The 24,854-nt window shown below is 31.7% G+C and overlaps 1 protein-coding gene across 1 annotated transcript; it reads right to left on the bottom strand.

Moving 5' to 3' along the window:
* Positions 1 to 6,259: 6,259 nt before the first annotated feature.
* On the bottom strand, positions 6,260 to 23,464 carry Elp4 (Elongator complex protein 4). The gene is made up of 7 exons (XM_075378775.1): positions 23,247 to 23,464; positions 22,367 to 22,402; positions 19,373 to 19,488; positions 16,358 to 16,595; positions 12,457 to 12,704; positions 11,008 to 11,247; positions 6,260 to 6,548 (listed from the first exon to the last, which is right to left on the bottom strand). Exons 1-7 carry the CDS (start codon positions 23,368 to 23,370, stop codon positions 6,435 to 6,437), a joined length of 1,116 nt encoding a protein of 371 aa, XP_075234890.1. The 5' UTR covers positions 23,371 to 23,464; the 3' UTR covers positions 6,260 to 6,434.
* Positions 23,465 to 24,854: the final 1,390 nt, after the last annotated feature.

Below are 24,854 nucleotides of genomic sequence, written 5' to 3'. Positions count from 1 at the left end.
ATATAATGCACAAAAATGAAATTCATTTAAAAAAATACTGCAGCCATGTGTTAAAAAAACTTTTTATGAAAGGGGTAAAAAATTATATATTCCAGGTTTTAAGTTTCTAGTGAAGTCTTGGGCAAGAAATGCCAAAAATTATTTTTTTCTTAATTTCCTTTCTGGGTAACAAAAAGGCTTGGCACTCTAAAGAGATCTGGATACACATTGATTTTTGTTTATAATTTTATACTTTTGTACAACTTAATCGTGCTTTTTAATTATTTACAACCTGCAGTTGCACATATTCATTTTAATAAAACCAAGCTTCCTCACTAACAAAAATTAGGTTAAGCTTATTTATTACAATGTTGTTTAGTTAATCTCTTCAACGACTCATAATAGTAAACATATTTTGATTCCTAATTTCTTGAGCTAATTGAGTTAAGTATTGCTACAGCTTGACCTTTTGGTTTGGAGCATGTTATTCAATCTAGCAAAGACCCACTGGTCTCTCTGTCAGGTTGAATTACAGGCTCTTATCATGACAGTGCTTGCTTAGAGACTATAGTAGTTTTTTCATACATATTACATTTACGCATGTTTTACGAATGAACATTTAAATTAAATTACCAACACCTGATACGACATCAGGAGACTCTCAGTATGATAACATCACACAAGTTACCTGATATCTATCAATGCCATTGATTTCTTATTGAGTTTTCCTTCAGCTCATTGATAATGTGGAAATTTTCTTCATAAACTCCATCCTTCAAATGGAGCTGAAGGAAAAAATCAGAACAAGACAAATCTCAGAAGGCGACCATCCTCTGCTAATTCATTCCGTAAATACTGTATGAATGCATACTAATGAACCAGTTGATGTGCGACACATTGCTATCTTAATACAAGAGGAGATACATTTTTTTCATAATTTGCTAAATGAACTAAGAATTCTTCCAAAATTGTACAGTAGATTTCTGTATTGACAGTCTGGTCAAAAAAATAATGGATCCATTATATAATTACAAGACAGCAGCCGTATACTGACTTTCTCATTGTGAAGTGGATGCTGAAACATGTGGTATGGTTTTTTTGATATCCAATGCATGGTGTTGTGTAAATTAGCATGTCCAGATAAATGAAACTTGTGACTTGTTTGACATGAAATATAGCATTAGGTCTCTCTGCCCATTGACAGTGTTTTTTAGAAAGCAGTCAATAACTAAAATGTTTCAGTTTGTATGCTTTCTTAAGTTTTACACAGTTATTACACAATATGGTTTTAAATTTAAATCATGATGTCTTACGGCAAGATAGGTATTTATACCCCTTTGCTGCAATAACTTGCATGTAGTTTTTTCAGACTAACAGGAATTCTTTGAATATCAGCTATGGCCTTTGAAATCCTATTTGGTTTTGCATTTGATGCCAGTTTTTAACCAAATCAAGTAAGCATTTTTTGTTGGGATACTGGCATTCAGATTTTTCTGCAAGTATTTGATGCATTTCTTGAAAAAATTCAGAATGCAGATGAGAGTAGTAACATATAAAACCAACAGCAATGCTAGTAATAACAGCCATGGTAAAGGTGAGACACTTAAATAATATTTGTAATTGGTTAGCACTCAAATATTAACACATCCAGCAAGAAGCTTCTAGGCCTATCATTAAAATTAAACTTGTAACAGAAGTGCTGCAAAATACATGTTTGATTACCATAGATTAAGAAGGGAATTTCTCATGAACCAATTCAATGAAGTGATTTTATTACAAAATAAAATTCCAGTGACATGACCTGGTATGTACAGAATGGTATATGAAATGATCCAACATTTGTTTTAGCAATAATTGTTTAGATTAATAATTATTATGAGTTTTATGTTGACAGAAGTGACAACAGTTAATGAATATTAGTTTCTTCTCTTTCCAAGTGCACTGTTGTGTATAATTTCAAGATGGCTGACAAAGGAAGGGGAAGAGATAGTTCAGCATTTGAAAGTAAGCGCAAATGGCCTGCCAATGTTTGTTCTCCACAGAATATCGAAGCTGTCAGAGCAGCATTGCTGAGGAGGCCAGGCAAATCAACAATCAGCTCTGTAACTTGGGAATTATAGGCGATATATGCAGCAAATTTTAAATACTGATTTGCATTTGTATCCGTATAAAATAACAGTGTTGTCTAAATTAAGGTTGACAACAAACATCAAAGGGATTTGCTGAATGGATTGTGAACAGACGTATTGTTGAACAATGTTTGGTTTTCAGATGAGGCACATTTTCACCTAAACAGGTTGTTAAAAAACAAAATGTGCATTTTTGGGCTTCTGAAATTCCACACGTGCTTCATGAAAAGGTGCACCATGCTCCAAGAATTATGGTACGGGCCACTATCTCAAGTCATGGGGTAATAGAGGCATATAATTTAAAAAAAACAGCTTACCAATTCTAATTTAATTTCCTCGAGCGCTTTCGGCTGTTCTGCCATCTTCAAGAGGAATATAATTATGATTAAAATGATAAAACTATCATAATTGAATTATATATATAACAATTGATCGTCATTTTATTATTCATCAAAAATTAAAGTTTAAGTCATTAAGTGACAACGTCCATATTGTAATAGTTTCTCAATTGTACAAAGACCGGGTTGGTCTAGTGGTGAACTCGTCTTCCCAAATCAGCTGATTTGGAAGTCAAGAGTTCCAGCGTTCAAGTCCTAGTAAAGGCAGTTTCTTTTATGCAGATTTGAATACTAGATCATGGATACCGGTGTTCTTTGGTGGTTGTGGTTGGATTTCAATTAACCACACACGAATGGTTGACCTGAGACTGTACAAGACTAGACTTCATTTACACTCATACATATCATCCTCTCATTGTTTTTTTAATAAAAAGAAAAGTGTGGTGCTTACACAAACACGGTTTTGTGCACATTTTCACTCTCATTTAAAACAATATGTAGGAAAAAATTTACTAATGGTTCAGTGTTTGAGAGTAAGTGCGAATGGCCTGCCGATGTTCGTTCTCCACAGAATGCCAAAGTTGTCAGAGCAGCGTTGCCGAGGATCCCGGGCAAATCAACAAGAAAAGCAGCAGCAGAACTTGGGATTTTTGGCAATCTATGCAATGAATTTTTAAAACCAATTTTCATTTGTATCCATACAAAATAACAGTGTTGCCTAAATTAACGGATGACAACAAACATCAAAGAATGACATTCGCTGAACGGGCTGTGAAGCGAGACGTATTGATTAACAATGTTTGGTTTTCAGATGAGGCACATTTTCACCTAGACAGGGTTGTTAATGAATAAAATGTGTGTTTATAGGCTTCTGAAGATCTACAAATGCTTCATTAAAAGGTGCAAAACGCTCTATGAATTACGGTACAGGCTGTTATCTCAAGTTGCAGGATAATAGGGCCATTCTTTCTTGAACATATAGTTAACAGTGAATGTTATCTAAATATGCTGTGTAAAAATTTTGTTCCTCTGCTTCTTGCATAAGGGTTTCAATTAGAAAACGAATAGTTCATGCAGGATGGACCAGACCACACACAGCTAATGTTGTTTTAGATTTTCTGCATTCAAATTTTAACACAAATGCCATTTCAAACTGATTACTCAATCGTTTTGTATGTGGACAGAACTGGCCCCTGAACAATCCTGATTTGAATTCATGTGATTATTTTCTTTTGGAATTTCTAAAGGAAAAAAAATTCCCTAAACATTCTCTACAGTGCTGGAACTATGAATGCTGATCATTGGGGCGTGTGACAAGATAAATGAGGATATGTGTCGTCAAGTTATTAACAACACAGAAGGAGTCAGCGTAATCACTTACGCTGACGACATTGCACTATTGGTGGAAGATAAGGAAAGTTGTGATGCAGAGGATAAAGCAAATCTCTCCCTCCAACTCATAGACAAATGGCTAATAAACAACAACATGGAGGTGTCCCCGGCAAAAAGCAAGTGTATCCTCTTCACGGGTAGGAGAAGACTGCGCGGCGTTCGGGTCGTGATCCGTGGAGAGGTTATAACTGAGGTCAAGGATACAAAATAGCTAGGGGTGACAATAGATAAAAGTCTCAAGTTTGGTGGGCATGTAGAAAATGTGTGTAAAAAAGTAGGGCTCACCATAAAAGCCATCAGGAGATTATTCGTGGAACACACAGTACTGGGGGCCTCCAAACGGAAACTGATTGTGTCGGCGGCGGCGTTATACGCGGCGCCGGCGCCGGTTTGGGCTGATGCAATCAGGATACAAAGAAACAAGGATAAACTGCGAAGAATGCACAGAACGGCATTGTTGGGAGTGGTGGCAGGGTATCGTACTCTGTCATATGAAGCCATATGCGTGCTTGCGTCGGTCCCGCCGATAGAACTTCAGATCAAGAGCAGGAAAGCGAGAGCGGAAGGGTGTAGTAGAGCTGAGACCGAGGCGATGACCCGACAGTGGTGGAAGGAAGTATGGGCAGAGACTAACGCTACGGCCTGGACCAGAAGGTTAATAAGTGATTTGGACGCATGGCTGGATCGCCAACATGGCGAGGTGAACTTTTACATAGCACAGATGATGTCGGGTCATGGATGTTTTGGTTACTATTTAAAAAGATTCGGCAAGAGAGACACACCCAACTGCGACTACTGCCAGGAGGTGGACGACGCAGAGCATATGATGTTCGAATGCCGAAGATGGGCACAATACAGACAATTCATAGCAGTCAATAACCTGAATGCGAATAACATAGTAGAGTGGTCGCTAAGAAGGGAGCAGAACTGGAACGTTTTTAACAATTTCGCCGGTACAGTTCTTCGCACTAAGGAAGAGGAGGCGCGACGAAGGAATCGTTAGGTTCAATCGTAAATAGGGTTAGGTGGACAGCCCCATCTCTGAGAGCCTGTATGCCCTGGTGTGCAGGTTTCGGTGAGGGGACGGTGACTCTGGGGAGATTTTGCAGGGATAAAATTAAAAGACCTAGACCCGGCCGGCGAGGTTGGTTTTGGGGGTGCGTGCACTCATTGTGCTGGTCGCACCGATTTGAGGCAAATGGGATAAAGACTGAGACCCGGTTTCTGTCGGCGGGGGTGGGGAAAGGCATAGCCGGGCTTTGCCCTCGTCGGCAGGAATTAGAGGCAGGCAAGAAAAGATCTAGTACCGGGGCGGTTGACCTGCCGTGCCGGATGTAAAACCGGTGGGCGGGAAGACCGCCTTAGAGTCAAAAGCCACGTCTCTGGACCGAGTATACTTAATTGGATGTCCGGCCCAGGGATAAAAAAAAAAAAAAAAAAATGTTATTAACAACAACATAGTTGAAGAAGTTGCAACATAGAAGTTGTGTTGAACATGTGATAGTGGTCATATTATCTGATAAGTAGAACATAATCTCTAAATATATAGTAAACACATTGTATTTTACTTTTCTCTATTGAAATTCAAATAAATATTTTTTAACAAAACCAAATGTTGGATCATTTCATGCACCACCCTATATGATACACATAGCAGATTGATTACCATTTTCTCTTAACATCAAGATATCGGTTGAGTAGGGCAACAGTTATCACAACAACAAACTAAAATTACACACATACGTATAAGCAATAATACTTAGCCGTCTTCATTAGTTTAAACCATAGCAAACTGTTTAAAAATATTTAGTTCAGGAAAACTGTATCCCTCTGTACTAGGTTTTGAGTATTAATATAAAAAAAATAATCATGAATGATCTTGCAATAAAAAAATTTGTAACCCAAAATTTAATCTAAAAAAAGTACAAACTGCTGGTCTCCGTGGGAAAGTGGTAGTATCTTGGTTTTTCATTCAGAGGCCCTGAGCTCAATTCCAGTCGGGCGTAGCATTTTTCATATGCTACAGTTTCCATTTCAAATTCCCGCAGCACAAGCTATATATGTGATGAATTAATGACAAAACAAAATTTTTATAGAATTAAAAATTAGTACTCTATACATTTAGCTGTTGATATCTGTAGTAAAACAGAATGAAACATCTATAGTAATTTTAATATGTAAATTTCTGTTATTTTAAATCTTGAAGTTAGTTATTTTTTCACATGAAAATAGTAAATTTGAAAATTTTCTATTAAAACATTGGATAACAACAGTAGAATAAAAGAAAAAAACACCCTATTATTGAGGAGGAACACTCTTATTTATAATCTATTTTATGTAAATTATATTACATAAATTAGTTAAAAATAGCAAATTTTACACATAATCACATATTGTAAGAGTTTAAATTCAATTCCGTTGACATGAAAGGATTCAATATTTTATTTTTAAAAGATCCATTATTAAATCTAAGAAATTTATTATTTTTTTGAATTGAAGATGTTACTGTACAAGAGTGTTATTCCTGAATAAATGGAATGTTCTTGCTGTTTTCGGATTTTTTATTCATTTTATTAAAAACCGAAAATACAAATTATTAAAAGTCAATATCAGCACCAATTTTTTTTGAAATACTACTGCAACCAATAGAGGCACTTTCATCTTGTTCCCTTTGACTAGAATCAGCTAATTCAGGAGGTAAATGCAGCTTCTACAACAGAAAACAAATAAAAAATATTACAGAAAAGAAAAAACAATAGTACAATTTCTATTTAGAGTAAAAAAGCTGAACTATCCCGTTTCTGTCCACAAATCGTGAATTTTATAAATTACCCAGACAGGAACATTTATCAAAATTTAAAATCATGTATGAAAATTTACAAATTCTATTTGCTTTACTTTCTTGTCTCCTGAAATTTTTTTTAAAAATTCAACCACAGCATATACAAACTACAAAAAGATGCCCTTGCAACGTGAGTGTTGTAAGAAACCTTAATTTAAAGATGTGACAATCAATAAAAAACATAAATTGAGATAATGAGCACACATTGAAATACACAAATCCATTGACCCAAAAAGTTTTTTTTTTTTAACTTTAATTGGAACATGAAGACAACATGAAAAATAAAATGCATCTAAGCTATTATTTATTTTAGTATTATATTATACTACTTTATTATATATTTTAGTATAATATAAATACATTTAAGGTAAAATTGAGATACATTGGAACAAATTGTCTAAAGCACAAAACCTTTTTACCTTTATTTGGTTTCAAATAAAAAATCTAATGAGATCTAGGCTTCATAGTGGTCAGAGAACATATCTTTCCCTATACCAATCCATCGATTAGATAACCTTTTGTTGTCTTGTTGCAACCCTCTGTTAAAAAGAGATGGTCCTCCATTTTACTGATACAGAACTTGATTGTCTTATTTCATTTCATAACTTAGATCACATCTAACTTGTACTCTCAAATTCAACTGTCTCATTTGGTTGTTCTAATGCTTACATTCAGCCCCCTTACATCAAACTCATACCTTGCTCAGCATAACATTTAAAACTTCAACCCGTTTGGAATGATTATCCAGTTTGACTTTGTGTATTGTGCAAGCATGTAATAATAATTTTTTTTCATATAATATTATGTGTACTGGATTTAGCTTAACAAATTTTTAAACAATGGCAAATGATTGAATTCTTTGTGCTCTTAATGGAAGACTGTTGTGCATGCTTATCTTTGCTAGAGCATGGTGTTCTGTCTGATTTACTTTTTCCTAAGCTATTTTTGTTTCTTAGAACATTTGAAACTATGTGATTAACTGATGCACTGAACAACTACATAATAAAGATTGCCGAAACGTAAACCAAAACAGTAACAGATAAATAAAACACAATATACTTTTTCTTGTACAGATACATGTTCCCATCAAACTTGTAAGAAGAATTTCCAAAATTCTATATGGATAATATTCAGTACTGTCAAAATAAACATAATTTCCTTTTATAAAACCAAAAAATTAACTTCTTAGGTCCATTAGTGGAATTGTGGAAAGATTTTTGAATATTCTAATCTTTTTTTTGGAAATCCAGAAGAGTGATCTAAAAATAACTTTCTGTTAAAGATAATTTATTTGATCGTTTAGTTAAATGATCAAATATTTTAAAAATTTGAAAATAAGGGAGGATTTTCTTTCAAAAATTCAGAATAAAAAAATAAATTTGATTGCTACCACAATAATTATAATCCGCAATAAGTAATTTATTATTATCAACTAAGCTATATATTTCTACATAAAAACACATAACTGAATTTTTACATCATAACAAATAAATGTTTCTGTGAATAATATTTTTATTATAGTGCAAAGTTGCTACGGCATAAAAATTAATAGGTTTTATTATTTGGAAAAGAAATTGTAAGTATGTAAGCCTAATTATATATTTGTAATATAATTATTTAAGATCAACATGGGTCTTACAATCACTCTCTCTTACAGTCTACTACTACCTTTTGTAGTGATTACACAATATTCGTAGTAATCTAATCCAAAAGTGGATGTCGATCTTACACTTAATTACAATTTATTGTTACATGATTTTTGATGAGGCAGATATTTTGCTGAGACTATAACAGATAAGATCAAAACGCATAGATTACATGACTTGTTCCTCTGACTGTATCAGTAGTTTTGCAGCAATAACAAGCATGCTGTTTTCACAGGCCCAGCACATATATTTATGGTGGAACATTATTTAATTATTCTGAATGCCAGAATGTTTTTATGGCTAATTTTCCTAATAATGAAGTATCAAATAAACTGACTAGTTTTTGTTTAATGTTTAGATTTCATGAAACAGAAAATGTAGTTAATTGTAAATGTAAAGGTCATTTAGCAGTATTATATGACGGCAGCTTCAAGATATTCATCAGTTACTTTTACATTCTTCAGGAAAGTCACTCATGAAACTTTCTCAGCAGATTGGGCTTTTGGTAAAGGTGGTTTACAAGGCTACAAAAACTTCTCAAGTTGTACCTTTATTGAATTTCAGTAGGAAAAGAACTTGGAAAACCTGACTTCAACAGATGACTAAAGGTGATATGTACGAGGTCTGTTCAAAAAATAACAGAATATTTTTAATTACGCACCAACAGAGATATTTAATGACATATAGTTGGCAGCATTGTGTTCCACATAACCTCCTCTATAACCAAATGTTCTGGGATTGTTGATATCTTATTTAATATTTGGGTTATTGTTATTTGAAAGCAATGTGTTTAGATGTTAGTAGCAATTTTTGTAATGTGCGATTTTAGGAGCAACAATACAACATAAAATTTTGCGTGAAACTGGGGAAAACTTTCATAATGTTTCAATTTTTAAAGAAGCTTACGGAGATTATGTGCTGGGTCGTGCAATCTTATGAATGGTATTCACAATTTAAAAGTCGTCATCAGTCAACTGAAGATGACCCTCGATCAGGAAGACCTTTGACTTAAACTGATCAGCACCTATGTTTAGAAAATCAACGATCTGGTGAGTGAAAATCGCCAATTGATTATCACAGAACTTGCATTATTAGAGGTTAGCATCTCAATTGGATCATGCCGTGACATTCTGACTGAAACCTCGAACATGAATCAAGTTACAGCACAGTTCGTTCCTTGTTTGATGACCGAACAACAGAACATCGAGTGGATGTTTGTCAGCAACTTCTTGAACAAGCCAATGCCGATGAAACATTCATGCAAAGGATCATAACGGGAAATAAAAGCTGGGTTTACAGCTATGACATCGAGACAAAAGTTCAATCATCACAATGGATTGGCAAAGGATCTCCCCAAGAAAGCATGTCAGTCTCGATCCAATGTCAAAGTAAGGCTCTCTGTTTTTTCGATTTTAATGGAATTGTGAATTTTGAATTCTTGCCTCAAGGTGAAACTTTTAATCTTTTTTATGGCTTTTTACAATGGTTACATGAAAAAATTTACAAAAAGAGACCAGAGTTGTGGCAAGAGAATTCATAGTTCCTTCGCACATCAATGCACCTGCACACTCAGCTTTGTCAATTTGAAAGTTTTGTGCAAAAATCAGATGACTATCCTCCCTCAGCCTCCCTACTCACCAGATCTGGCTCCTTGCAATTTTTTCTTATTTCCGAAATTAAAATCAGTGATAAAAGGATACCATTTTGAGACTATTAATGACCTTAAAACAAATTTGTTACAAAATTTAATCAATTTAAAATGAAGGGTATTTAGTCAATTTCAAATGAAGCTATCCAGGATTGCTTTGCAAAATGGAAATACCGCTGGAAAAAGTGTGTGAATAGAGGAGGGAAGTACTATGAAGGGGCAAGGACCAATAATTTTAAAAATAATAAAGCTTAAAAAAAAAAAATTTGTTATTTTCTGAACAGATCTCATATGTTATGAACAATGTTTTTTTTTTTTATTCAGATGAGGTGAGGTTCTTTCTGGATACATTACCAGCTAAACAATAGAGAATGGGGTTCTTTTTCCTCACATTTATCATTATAGACCACTGCATGCTCAAAAAGTTCGCATTTGATCTGCAACTGCACAACAGAGTAATCAGACAAATTTTATTTCACAGAAATCCTAACTGCTGAACATTACTTGGAAATTATTAGAAGTTTTTAGTAGCTTTGTTTGAAACTTAACAACAAAATTTATATAGCAAAACGATACTATATGACACATTGTCGATTCCCACAGACTATGGCCTCCATAGTCCCTGAATCTGTCACTACCAGATTTTTATTTATGAGGTTATCTGAAAGGTACATTTTAAAGAATAACCCACACTTTTTGGATGAACTGAAAGAAAATACCAAAGATAGCATACCTAAAATCAATGCAGCAACTCAAGTACTTTGACACCTGCATCAAAGCTGAAGTTCCATTTTTAAATATTTAGTGTGCCATAAGTGAAAAAAAATTAAATATGGTCTGTTTAGTTTCTTGTACCGTACAATTAAATTAATCTTGTCATTAAGTAAATATAATTTGTTTTATACATAGGTCATGAGATTTCCTGAACACCAGTTTTAACCAAAAAGGTATGGAAAACTGTGAATCATACATTATACAGATGAAATACCAAACCTTATTTACAGAATATTACTATAATGTATAAAATTCAAACCTCAATGATAAATCTCCTTTTCCTTAATTTGAAAGCCCAATCGATTGTATCTGGTACATGAGGCGATAAAACATTTGTCGATGATAATTTATTTAAATAAAGAAGACCACTATATTCAGCATAAGCTGGTTCATCATTATCAGCGAGTGATTCTAATCTTATCGCACAATCGCTTAAATGCTGACATCTACTGATAACATTAACTATTTCTTCACCTCCTGATAGAGCACAAACAGCAGCCTAAAAAACAGACAATAATAAAGTACGAATATTAATACTCTATATATATATATATATATATATATATATATAAAAACTTCATAACCCGCATACATAAAAAAAGAAATAAGAGATTAAATAATAATAAAAGACATAGGAAAGAAAATTAAAGAAATAATAGCATATAAAAATATCTAATCAGTTAAGATAAATTTTCTTTTATTACCCACAAAATTATCCATAAGTGCATAAAATTAAATAAATCTGAATATTGTTAAAAATATTTTTGTATCTAGATAAACTAGATCGTTCATTAAATAAAGGGTCAAATTTACATAGAAAAAATAAAATAAATCATAGTAAAATAAATAAAGAAATAATGATACATTAAAAAAAACCATTACTAATTCAAATACACTGTTTTATATAAATGAAAATTAAAGGTGTACATCTTCGACCACATAAAAGTTAATATAATATATTAATGTGAAAATAATCATCTCAAAACAGCGTCTGCAAAGATTTAGTCAGGCAACTGTCACACCAGGACAGTTTATGGTTTTCTCATGCCATCTGGTGATGCTCCATCACACCTCCTGTATAACTGTCATGCTACAGTTTGTCACAATTTTAGATGCTTTGGTTGGTAAAATTTACAGTCTCATTTCAATAATTTACAGTATATACACTGTATTATAACACTATACATAAACACACACAAACAATATTTATTTATTCATTTTTGTTTTTCTTTTAATTAATTTTGTAATTATCTTTTACCATATTTTTTAGTCACATTCTCACTACATATTTGGTTTTTTTAAAACCAGTTAATGTAGCAAAGAATTTTGTGAAAGTTCTTAGATATTTCTTTTTCAGTTTTTGTATAAATTAATTTCATTGTTATTTAGTTTAATGTAGAGTGACATTGTTTGTTAATGATTTAATACTCATAAAGAAATGAAATTCCTTAGGAATTTTGGTAAAACAATGCTGGACTGCACTAGAAATGAAGAAGTAAAAGAAAGTGTAAAAATGAAATGTCAGAATTTAGAAAATCAAGATTGAAAATAATTTAGTAAAATTAAATGGATGGATGAAAGAAAATTGTGCTAGTTTATTTTTCTACAAAATATTACAGAAAAGCTTACATTTTCTGTGTTTTTTAGTAACAAGTTGTAAATTTATCAGAAGAATCGTGTAAAAAAATATTCAATAAATATTACTTACCTGAATAAGCCGAGAAGGTATTGTTACTAAACAAACGGATAAAGATGTATGTATTAATGACCTTAATCTATAAAAAAATTGGGGCAAATGAAATGGAGAACCCCATAATGGTGAGCCGATTGAGTGTATAGCAATACGTAAGATGGTACGTCGTGGTGGCTTAGATGGGTCATTTAATTTATGACCACCTTTGATTAATTTTTCATCTAGCATCTGCAATAGCTCATTATGATAACCGATTGATTTATCTGAAAAAATAAATAATATATGAAACATTAACATTTTGAATATATATTTTTGTTCATGATGGTAGATTTTAATAACTGGCATCCCAAATATAACTCTTAAACAAAAGTAGGATCTCAATCAACAACATATGATTTACCTATTTTTGATACAATCAATGGTGAAACTAACTGCTGACTTTACCGACAGTTTCATTGTTTGCAAAACTTAATATTTCTATAGCCATTGAAGCTTTTATTTTCAGAGTAGGAAAATGGTTTTACTTCAAACTCACATTTTTTTTATTGAAGATATGTTTTGTTATGAAGTTAAGTATACACAGAATACACGAAAGAAATTGTTCATCAAAGATTTCTAGACACCAATGTTCCAATATTACAGTGCTATGCAAAACATTTGATTAAGTTTCAAGAAACTGAAGCTGTCAAAGTCGCATTGCAAGTCTAGAAGACTACCTATTTTCCTAACAACAGAAAAATTTGAATGATATTTCTGATTGCATATCTCAAAGTCAAAAAGATTTATCAGAAAATTAACAAAACAAGCAAAACTCTCAAGGAGTAATATAGAGCAGTGAACAGACATTAAAATTACATCTATACAAAATAATTATAGTATATCAATCACAAAAACATTGGTTTTCCTAAACATGTTGAATACTGCAAGCAATTTCTGAATTTTTTTAAATGAAAAGGAAGACATTCTCAGTACAACAATTTCTTTAAGATGAATTGTGGTTTCATTTACTGAGCCGTGTCAGTAGTCAGAACAGTTAGGTTCAATATTCCCAAAGAATCTTAGTACAACCATTGCATAACAAAAAATTGGAATTTTTTTGTGCTGCACCATACACAATCAGATAATCATTTAATTTTCCCAGAACATAGTAAACTCAGAACATTATTGCAATAAAATCGTATACTCTTTCTTCAGCCAATTAAATGAGGAAGAAATTGGTGTAGTACACTTCCAACAAGATGGAGCAACGGTTCACACCACCAATGTTTAGCTAAATTTACTTGATGAAATTTTCAAGGGTAGGTTCATTTCAAAATACAACTGGCTACTGGGATTCCCAGATCTTACACCCGTACATTTTTATTTATGGGGAGAAATGAAAGGACCTGTTTACAAGAGCAATCCTCATACCCTGAACAAAATGAAAAATAGCACAACTGAATTTGTAAATGTAATCACTATTTTTCTGGTAAGCATGTATTTTCAAACATGTTAAAAATCCTGAAAACAATGACCATATTAAGTATTCCTATAGATTGAAATTCCATTTAGCAAGTATATTATTCATGTTTCTACCTTGCTAATTGACAAGCATTGCTGCTTTAAAAAATTGCAGCAAAATGATTTCAATTATCTTTACAACCACTGAAAGCTTTCTCATATCAAAACATTGTGTAAAATGAAGTGGGTGTAGTCTATCAAGATATTTGAACAAGCTCACCTTTAGATTGCAATATATTCAAGCTCACCTTGAATTTAATCCATGAATCTGTGGATTTTTGTGATGAATTCATCAGTTGTATGGTTTTAGGGTGTCCCAAGCACTGATCACCTTAAATTGATGTATGTTTAAATTAAGCAACCCAATTTTTTTTTATCATCAAACACAAAGCAGAAGGTTTCGATGAGAATTAGAATTGGAATCTGAAGCACCTGATCAGAACCGATACAATGGGAATTTTACTGCTTTATACTATCTGATCCACTTTATTATGGTTTTGACATATAAAACAGACCTAAAATACAAGAGATACTAGTCAGAGTAGCTTTCTTTAAGAGTAATGCTTTTATTACATAGCCAGTGGTTGTTATCAAACTAAATAATATTTGCATTTCAGCGGGCTAAGTAAGCCGATGTACAACAGATATGCAGCCCAGTAACAAGAAACAACTTCATCACTCCTTACTTTCCCTTACAGATCTTACATGGAATGCTATGGTATTTTTACAAATGGCTGCACTAATTACAGAAATAATTAGTTTAATGTAGGTCATCTGGAATACTTGATTATATATCCTTGACAGATAAGACTTTTTCTACAGATGAAAATCATTTACTTAAGAAAGTATACAAGGCAGTAGGGTTTTTCATTTTATCTTTCAGTAATGAAATAGGTGTATCTTAAACATAAATTTATTTTTTTTATTACTGTAATGAAACAAGCAGCCTTTTGATACAAAAGTTCTAGGTTCCAATCCCAATTAGATTAACAGGTAAATTTTGAACATGATGAGTTATTTAAACTGGCATGCCTCCAGTTTAACAGTTAACTCAATTTTAACCAACCTTTAATTAAACTGACAACTATATTTTTTACAAGTAACAATAGTAATGTACTACCTTTCTTTCTTTTCCTGTTTAGTCTCCGGTAATTACCTTTCAGAGGATGAATTAGGATGATATGTTTGAGTGTACATGAAGTGTAGTCTCGTACAGTCTTAGTTCGACCATTCCTGAGTTGTGTGGTTAATTGAATCCCAACCACCAAAGAACACTGGTATCCACAATCTAGTATTCAAATTTGTGTAAAAATAACTGACTTTACTAGGATGAATGCTGGAACTCTCGACTTCCAAATTAGCTAATTTGGGAAGACGCATTTACCACTAGACCAACCCGGTGGTTTAGTAATGTACCTGATATAAATTTATAACTGATGTCTACGAATTTAAAAAGCTTTTTATGTAAATTGGAATTCTATATTATGCTTGCTATACCGATGTACATGTAGGTGTTTTTAATGTATGTACATATTATTTTCACAGCAAATATGGTTAGAAAAGCTTATATCAAAGGGGGAATATGGTAGGCATGTCAAAAAAAGAGTATCAGGTTTTTTTTTGCAAATTTTTACGTTTTAGAGACTAACTTCTTCATTTAGATAAAAAAAAAACAAGAATGTATGTATGTGTGTCACAATGATTTTGACCTTACATCTCAGGATTGACCAAACCTCTTCAAATTTTACTCAAATATTTCTATAAATTGGGCATTACCATATTAATTTTTTCAAAATTCATTATGGTGGTGGGGGATATTGTGAAAAAAATTTTGATTTTCTTCAGAGGCATTTCAAAGAAAACTTTTTTAAAGCAAATTAGTTACCTACAATGCATGTATATAAAAAAAATTCAAAAAATCATCCCCAACCTCTTTTAACTGAAATATATATTTTTCTTTCTTTTCCTCTATTTCCGTTCAGTTTAAATATTTTTCAAAAATTGAAAAATTTGGTAAATTTTTTTTCTTATTTTAGCCTCTATTAGATTTAGAGAAATCTTTACTTAAGGAAATTTGTTAAAATTAACCAATATATAAATATATTTAGAAAAAGTGTTTCTTAAAATTTACTCTTCACTTCAAAAAGATATAAATAGGTTTTTTTTGTTTTTAGCTTAACTCTTTTAATTTTTAATAGCCAGGAAACTCATACAATACTTTGCCAGCTTTTACAGACATATACAGTTATAAACGCATAAAGCATTATATACGCTTTATATTATATATGAACATTTTTTTCTTTTCTTTATCTGAAATTGAGTTCTTATTTTCATTACAATTAGAGATGTAATATATATTTTTAAATTTATTTTATTACAATGAGAACTAATACTAATACATTATATAAAAACACACCATGATTTGGTTGCCAATGCAACACTTCTGCATTAGTTATAATATCAGACGACATTTGGTTAGCTAAATCAAACTGATGACCAAACACTGTAGATGGTGCTGATTGTACAACAGGTGTATCATGATAACGCCATGCTATTTTTAAATCACTACTTTGACTGCTTATGCCACCACTCCCGCTTACATTCTGATGATCTGGAGGTCTATCAGGACAAATTGGTGCAGGCAACTCTGAAATCTATTTAAATAGATTAAATTAAATAAACTTAAAAGAAGTATTAAATTAAATCACAAATAAAGTAATGACTAAATATATCCAGTTGTATTATATTAATATAAGCTTTCTATTAAATAAGGTTCCAGCCACTATCCATTTAACACTGTCAAAAACACTTCATATTCTGCTGATTTTGATATTTTATACTCTGGTAACAGAATAAATTCTCAAAATATATTTTGAGAAATTAATCTATACTACTGCATAAAGAGGAAGAGGGATTTTTTTTTGTTCAGGATAAACAAAAAACTACTTGATCAATCGCAACCAAATTTTTAACTATGTTTCTTGGCATAACAGAGAAGGTTTTTAGACAAATTTAATCTCAAAAAATCTCTAAAAAAAATAAATATATGTAGTAGTAGAGATTTTCTGGTTGAAGCACAAACTTTAATGAACTGAATTACACTGAGTCTCTATCACTGTTTATGCTGGATTTAAACTGAATGATTCAAATTAATCTAATGAACATGACAAAAGTAATAGAATTAAATTTACATTAAATAAAATAATATTAAATAAATTTAAAAAAAATTCTGTTTAACAATAATGGACTACCTGTGGGGAGCGCATATGAGGCTAGAGTAGTGAGGTATCCAACCCTTGTGGGTAGCTAGACCAATCGTCACCATCAACTGGTAATACATGGGATGCCCCTGGAATGCTGTTTTGGGAAGTACAATGGGGGTGCTCTTATAATATTTATTTTTTTATTTTTCTGTTTAGCCCCTGCAGAACCACCATAAGTAATTACTTCAGAGGATGAATGAGGATAATATGTATGAATGTAAATGAAGTGTAGTCTTGTATAATCTCAGGTCAACCACTCCTGAGGCACGTGGTTAATTGAAATCCAACCACCAAAGAACATCGGTATCCATGATCTAGTATTCATATCCATATAAAAGTAACTGCCTTTTCTAGGACTTGAACCTTAGAACTCTCGACTTTGAAATCAGCTGATTTGCGAGGACGAGTTCACCACTAGACCAACCCAGTGGGCTATAATATCTCTGCAAACAATCATCTGATTTTCAAAATTTGAACGCGGTATTTGTTAATAGGCTGAATACTAACTTTTGTATGCATCAGATACATTCTCGATTTAACAGATCACGGTTAATCGGAAATATTGTTACATCTCTGTACCGATCTTCAGATTTTCAAAATTCAAACGGGATGTTTATATTTGTATGTATAAAGTTTGCTGTTTGTTTGTTCTGACTGAGCAATTGCTTTCATACCTGCAGGATTCGTGTTATCACAGAGAAGGTTTTAAGCTACAGACTTTAGATCCAAGCTCCCTTGAAGGTTAAGAAATTAAAAATATACATTACTTCTTCTTCCCCAAGGATGATAAAGTTGTGAAAAAAAAGATAATCATTAAGGAAAAAATTAATCCTTTAATATAATAATAACTTCATTATTATATTTCTGCCACCATGATAAACAAATAAGTTATGAATTTTTCATTGTTAAAGGTGTCTGTACTACAGTTACCATAATTACTACTATTCTGTCTTTTGTAATTTAGTTTCTTTGTCAGGTTTCTATAAAACTCAAATATTTTAATCGTTATTTATCAGTATTAGTATTTATTATTTTCTCAACTATGGGGATAATAAATAGTGTGGAGGTCCAGGGGGCAGAGCCCTCTGGATAGATGGGAATTGCGACCAAAGCAAGCTCTGTGGGTGCCGGTCTTCCTGACAACATGGAAATGGCAAGCAAAGCGAGCTCTGTGGCCCTGGGGTACACCCTGTGGTGCCCCTAAGTCAGTTCTGGGGTTCATCTGGGCCCTGACAGGCTGGCTAATTTAAGCTTTGAGAATTTGAAGTATATATTCTCAAAGCTTAAATTTTCAAATTTTTACTTTGGAAAAAATAAACCAATTTTCAAACTTAAATTTTTTTAAACATTATTAACACAAACTAAGAACTGCACAGGTTGAATAACTGAATAAGAATGATGTAAATCCCTTCCTACCAGGTAGCTCAGCATGCAAGTGTAGATTCATCATCACAGTGCTGCCGCTGGAAGCACTACTTTTAAACAGGACTTACTGTTTCTGGATACATATTGTATTTAACACTATGATAAAAGTAAATTTTTAATACAAATTTATCCATTTAACATCTTTATTTTGGGTGATTAGTAAAGTTTAGATGGGAAAAGGTTTTGTGTCACATAATTTTTCAAGTTTTAATACTTTGAATAATTGATAACTACAGGGTATAGTTATTGATAACTACCACCTATGAACACATCAAAATGTCAAGCTTAATATAAACTCGTCAGTTATTGTTTTCTTGATATTTTCGGACTGGATTAACCAATTTTCATGAAATTTCATATGATAACTTCTGATTAACAATCATTGATGCCATTCTATTTTGGTTACAATTGGCCCAGGAGCAAGGAGATATGGCAAAGTGGGGAAACTTATGCAATTTATTGCCACCTTTTTCAATTATTTATAATTAGTATCAATACTAATACTAATTATAAATTACCAACAATAATTATTATTATCATATTATCTTACTTTAAATATAAGATAAACTTTAGATGTAGGCTAGAATTGTTTAATGTAATAAGTTACCTTATTCAATACTAAATACATTATTTCATTTTATCGGGATTACTAAGACAAAATTAAGAGCCAGATTAACAAGATTTACCTGTACATTACAATAATAATTAAAAAATCAATAATAAAAAATTTAATCAAACCTTACTATTTTATTAGTATTCACATCAAGACTTGCTAATAATGAACTATGGCCGCAAACAACACCTTCAGATATGAAATATTTCATGAACAGCTGAGAAAAAAAACTAAATTCATCTTCCTCTAAAAAGTAAAACAAAATAAATTAGTACAGTCTATAATGTTTATTATATATTATAATATCTTCAGTATAAAAGATCTTAAAAAAATTTGTAATACATTGCATAACTTTTCCAGCTATGCCAGTCAAGTCATACAATACCTTACACAGCTCTCATTGCAAAACCTTTCCAGAGAAGCCGGAAAGTCTTTCCAATTCAATCATTAAAAGGCTTATCTTCATTTTTCATATTTTGATTTAAATATAAGCAACAGAATTTTTAAAAAATTTGGAAATTTTTTTATAATGGTGGGTCCCCTGATATCAGTGGAACTTTTTTTTATTGATTATAATGATTACTAAAATAAGATTTAAGCATCAAAATTTCCAAATCTGAAATAAAAAATCTATGTTTTTGGATCTTCCTTACTCCATGGCAGCATTTTCAACAATTGGCAAGGCATGTCTGTGAAGGAAGCAGTGCATCCATTTCACACTTGGTATAAGATGATCTAATTTTTTCAGAAATCTACTCTTCTTTCTTGTTATCTTTGCACCATCACTACATACTGCAATACATTTTGCCAAATTTATGGTATAGTTTTTTGTAGCTTCATAAAACATGACAAAAAAGACACTGTCCTGTTGCATGACCAGGTATTGATTTGCAAAACAACATATTTTCTTGGATTGATCTGTCCCTATGCCATTCATATCTCCCAAAACATAAGAAATGAGAAAAGTTTGCCTCATCTATTGATTAATCAAATTGAATACTAAAAAATTCACTTGAACTCACTTCTTAAATTATCTAATCGTGGACAACGGCAGCCATATCATCAATTCGCCTTGATACTGTCATTAGAAAGCAGAATTTTTTTCAATTGTTTTCCTTTTTCCACGTCTATTAAAACACTGACCATATTGATTGCAGTAGGCAACATGAGGTGGTTTTCTGCGATTATTTGGGGTTTGGACATTTTAACTACTCTTAAAGCTATGAGATAAGATGCTTCAGGTGTACTTTTGTCAGTACGGCTTGATATACAAACAGAAGCTTGTTGGTTTCTCAAATTATGTAATTTTTTTTTGAAAGATTCCAATGTTTTACATTTTATTTAGTTTTATATTTTGTTAGTTTCCAAGTGTCAAATTAAATTTAATGGTTTAATGCTTTCATCTGATGCACTGCAGCTTTCCATCCAAAGAGGTAAAACCACAATTTATGAATCACTTCGTTCTTTCACAAACTTATCCATTTTGCATAAGAATTTAATTGAGAAAAAAAACACATCTTTATCAATTGACCGCACACTAAAAAAAAACCGAAACCTCAATTATAATTTTCACTGAAGCTAAACTCTTAAAAAATTAAATTAAAGCCCTAGATGTATGATTCATATTCAAAACAGACATTCTGCAATCCCTTACATCTCTTTTATACTGCTGAGAGCACAACGTATTCAAACAAATCATATACATGTTCGAACATGACGCTCTCACAGGGAATATTATGCAAGCAGACTAAATTCAAGGAGCACATACACATCAAGTTGGAACATGTAAATTGCTCATGTATGTATACTTCATACTTATTGCTATCAGTTAAATAGTTTTAACTAGGTTTCAATGGATTGCGGTTGGGAGGGATTAAGAAATATTCATTATATATTTTTACTTTTTGTATCACTGTACGGGGACAATTTTTTTATAAAAAACAAAAATCTCTCTATAAAGGAGTGATCCATACAAAAAAATTTTAAAGTTATTTGTTTAAAAATATTGCTTCTTATTTTGGATCTGGAATAAATTGTTGAGGCAAAAATTACTTAAATTTTAATTGCCCTTAAAAAAAAAGGACAAAAAAAAAACCAGAATATTATATTTTTTGTTGATGGTGAATAAATTTAAAATAATTTTTTCTAGAAACATTCACCCATAGGTTAAGCTTAACAAATTTGCTTAAGTTCTCTCTACATTTAACATCGCCTCCAATAAAGAGTAAAACAAGAACATAAAAATTTTCTTGTAACACAAAGTTTAGAGTAAACTTTGAATTTTTTATGGCATTAAAAAGACTGATATTATCAGTCAGCGTAAGAAAAATCTTCTTTAATTTTTACACTGAAATCTGCTGGTCTATTCTACAATGTTAAAAATTAAGAAATTATCAGAAATTCATAAAAATGTATTTACTGTTTACAAAATGGATATTCATTTGTAATGATCAGACGTATTTTATTGCAGTTATTTCAAAGAAAGGATCATTGTTTCTGATTAGATGGCACCATAATCCAGAAAAACTAACTTTTTACATGATGTCGCACAATACTGCAATGATTTTTATCCTACCACTTGGCAGACCGCCACATCCTTTCAATTGTTTCAGCATGAGAATATATGAAACTATGATTCAGTATTCAAATCATTATCTAAGAAACAGTAAATGTGATTCACTCTTTAGTACATAAATCTGGCTTCCTATACCTTATTGATTTTATACATATATATATATATATATACACACATACGTTACATACCCCAACAATCTCAATATTATGGTTGTTCCTTTCTTTTAATTCTTCTCAAAATAAACATACAGAAAAAACCCAAACTTTGTATATATTATTCACTGCTTGCTATAACAATTGAAAAATATCAGGCCCATATTTCGATTACGATACAAGTTGGAGAAATTTTTTTGATTTTCAACTTTACAAGATTGAAAAGCGATGAATTTCATCATAAAATAGTTTAATAATAAATACTTGTGGGTAACAAGCTCAAATATTTTTAAAAAATATCTAAATGGCATTGTTATAATAGAACAGTACCAATGTAAAAACAACGCTTCATTATCTTATACATAGCAGTTAAATAAAGCACTTGATAAAAACTTACCAACTAATAAAATATTTCCGACAGGTATTCCACCACCTACAACACAGGACAACATTAAATTAAATTTTTCTTTCTTTACTAAAAGAATTGTTTCTTAAAATAGTATGCAATAATAATTTATATATAATAATTAATCTCTCTTAAATGCAGCATACACAATAATTATTACATAACAACTTAAAAATAGTTTTTTTCTATGTTCTTGTCCATGACAGTTAGTGATAATAATATTTTATCTAAAATTCTAATCTGTGTTGCAATTAACCATACCAAATGGCATTGTAAAACTTATAAAATAGAAACAGATAACTGATAAGCATAACTTAGATCACAGACATGAGAAAAAGTTCTGCATTAACACAAGACACTGAAAATTACTTTGTAAGTAGTTATACAATTTTAAGGTAGTCATCTGGTATGGCAATAAAAATGTACAGTCTGTCTACTAGCTGTACAAGCACATTATACAATTAAAATGTATTCTGACCAATAAGCACTAGTTAATTCAGTGATATAATAAATGATTTAGGTAATGTAGGTGTAAACATCTGAAATAAGATGGAATCTATGTTAACTTAAGACTGTACACAAGAGTTGAAATTAATTGAAAAAGATCAATGTCTGACTCTGGGTTCACCTACGACATCAAAATTTAAATAAATAAGAAAAGATTACGCAGAAATAAAATGCATCTTGCAAAAAAGTGTACGTTAAGTTACACAGTGGTCAATATCAATCTGTAATATAAATATCAAACTGTAAAACTGTTTACAATTTAATAACTAGGTTAATATTCTCATATAAAAGTTACAAAAAAAAAGGTTGTTAGTAGTTACCATAAGGGTAAAAAAAACGTAAATTAAGAGGTTATGTTTATTACCTAAAATACAATCCAAAGAAACGATTCCTGATGAGACTAATGATTGAGATTTTCCTGTACATGTTCTTGTTCCAGGAATTGTTGGAATTTTTTTACTGCTTTTTAACTGAAAGCTAACTGACATTATAGAACTTAACCAACTACTTAATCATCGCGCAGCAAAACAATGCTGTTAACGACTGCAGCAATTGTTTAATTCCTACAAGCAGTGCATCCGGTAAATGAACTAGTTCTTAAGTCTATGAATAGATAAAAACTAAAACTTAGCTTCGCTAATTGTATGTAAATGGGAGTCCTAAATTCAGCTGAAATATTTGTATTTTAAATCATACATACCGCTGATTGCTTTTGATTATAATTTTAACTTTTAATTTTCTTTGAAGTTTCGCTTCATGAAATTATTTTAAATATAAGAATAAATGCGTTTATTTTTTTACAAGTAACTTCTGTATTGACCAACATGCTTTTTTTTTGTTTAACTTCCGAAAATTACCGTTCAAGTATTACTTCAGAGGATGAAGAAGTAGATGAAGTAGTCTTGTACAGTCTCAGTTCGACCATTCCTGAGATGTGTGGTTAATTGAAACCCAACCACCAAAGAATACCGGAATCCACGATCTAGTATGCCCGGTGTTCAAATCCGTATTTGATCTGGTAAAAGTAACTGTTTTTACTAGGACTTGAACGCTGGAACTCTCGACTTCCAAATCAACTGGCTTGGGAAGACGCGTTTACCACTAGACCAACCTGGTGGGTTAACATGCTATCTTCGTGGGTTCAAAGTGGTTTGTTTATTAATTATACGAAATGCTCAACTTAAAAGAGGCCCCATCACTCAACAGTTTATACTAAATGCATATTTTTGTTAAAATGCATATATTGGTGTGAGAGGGGTAAAATAATGTTGAAGGTGTTGGTGTGACTGGAGCTGGACCGAGGGGACTGTTTATTGCCTGCACATTTGAGTAATGGTAGTTTGTGTCAAGCACTGGCTTTTGAACAAGTTTGCGTAATCATGTGTTTTTGTCTGTTAAAATGCGGTTAACTGTTGAAGAATGTGTATTCGTGATGAAAACCTATTTAGAGATGAAATCTCGTGTTGTGTGTTGGTGAAAGTGAAGGAGAAATTTGAAAGGAAGCACCAGAGAAAAATGTTATTCAGAAGTTGGTTAAAAAATTTCTTAAAAAACAGGTTCTGTGTTAGACCATAAACATGCTCGACACAGGTCATACAGGACATTAAAGCAGCAGTTACAAGATCTCATAAATTTATTCATGTAATGAAAAAATCACATAGTTGTGCGCATTCATGTAATTTACATTTTTGCATTTCATGTTTATTGTAGTTGTGACATTCCACACAACTATTTATTGCATACAACATAGATACATACAATGACAGCAATAAACAAAAAAAAATTTATAGATATCTAATGAGCAACTAAATAAGTGAATAATACATAAATGCATTACCAAATGTAGAATTTGCTACCTGTAAAGGTAGATACTGAATAATATACCCTGAATTGAATCAGAGCATATCAGATTTGCTATCTGTTAAACAAGTACATACATATATATATATATATATATATACCCAGAGCCTTG

Source organism: Lycorma delicatula, chromosome 11, assembly GCF_047948215.1.
Source record: "Lycorma delicatula isolate Av1 chromosome 11, ASM4794821v1, whole genome shotgun sequence".
Classification (NCBI taxonomy): domain Eukaryota; kingdom Metazoa; phylum Arthropoda; class Insecta; order Hemiptera; family Fulgoridae; genus Lycorma; species Lycorma delicatula.
The sequence above is the reverse complement of the archived record's forward strand: the minus strand, read 5'-3'. Positions and strand labels throughout refer to the sequence as shown.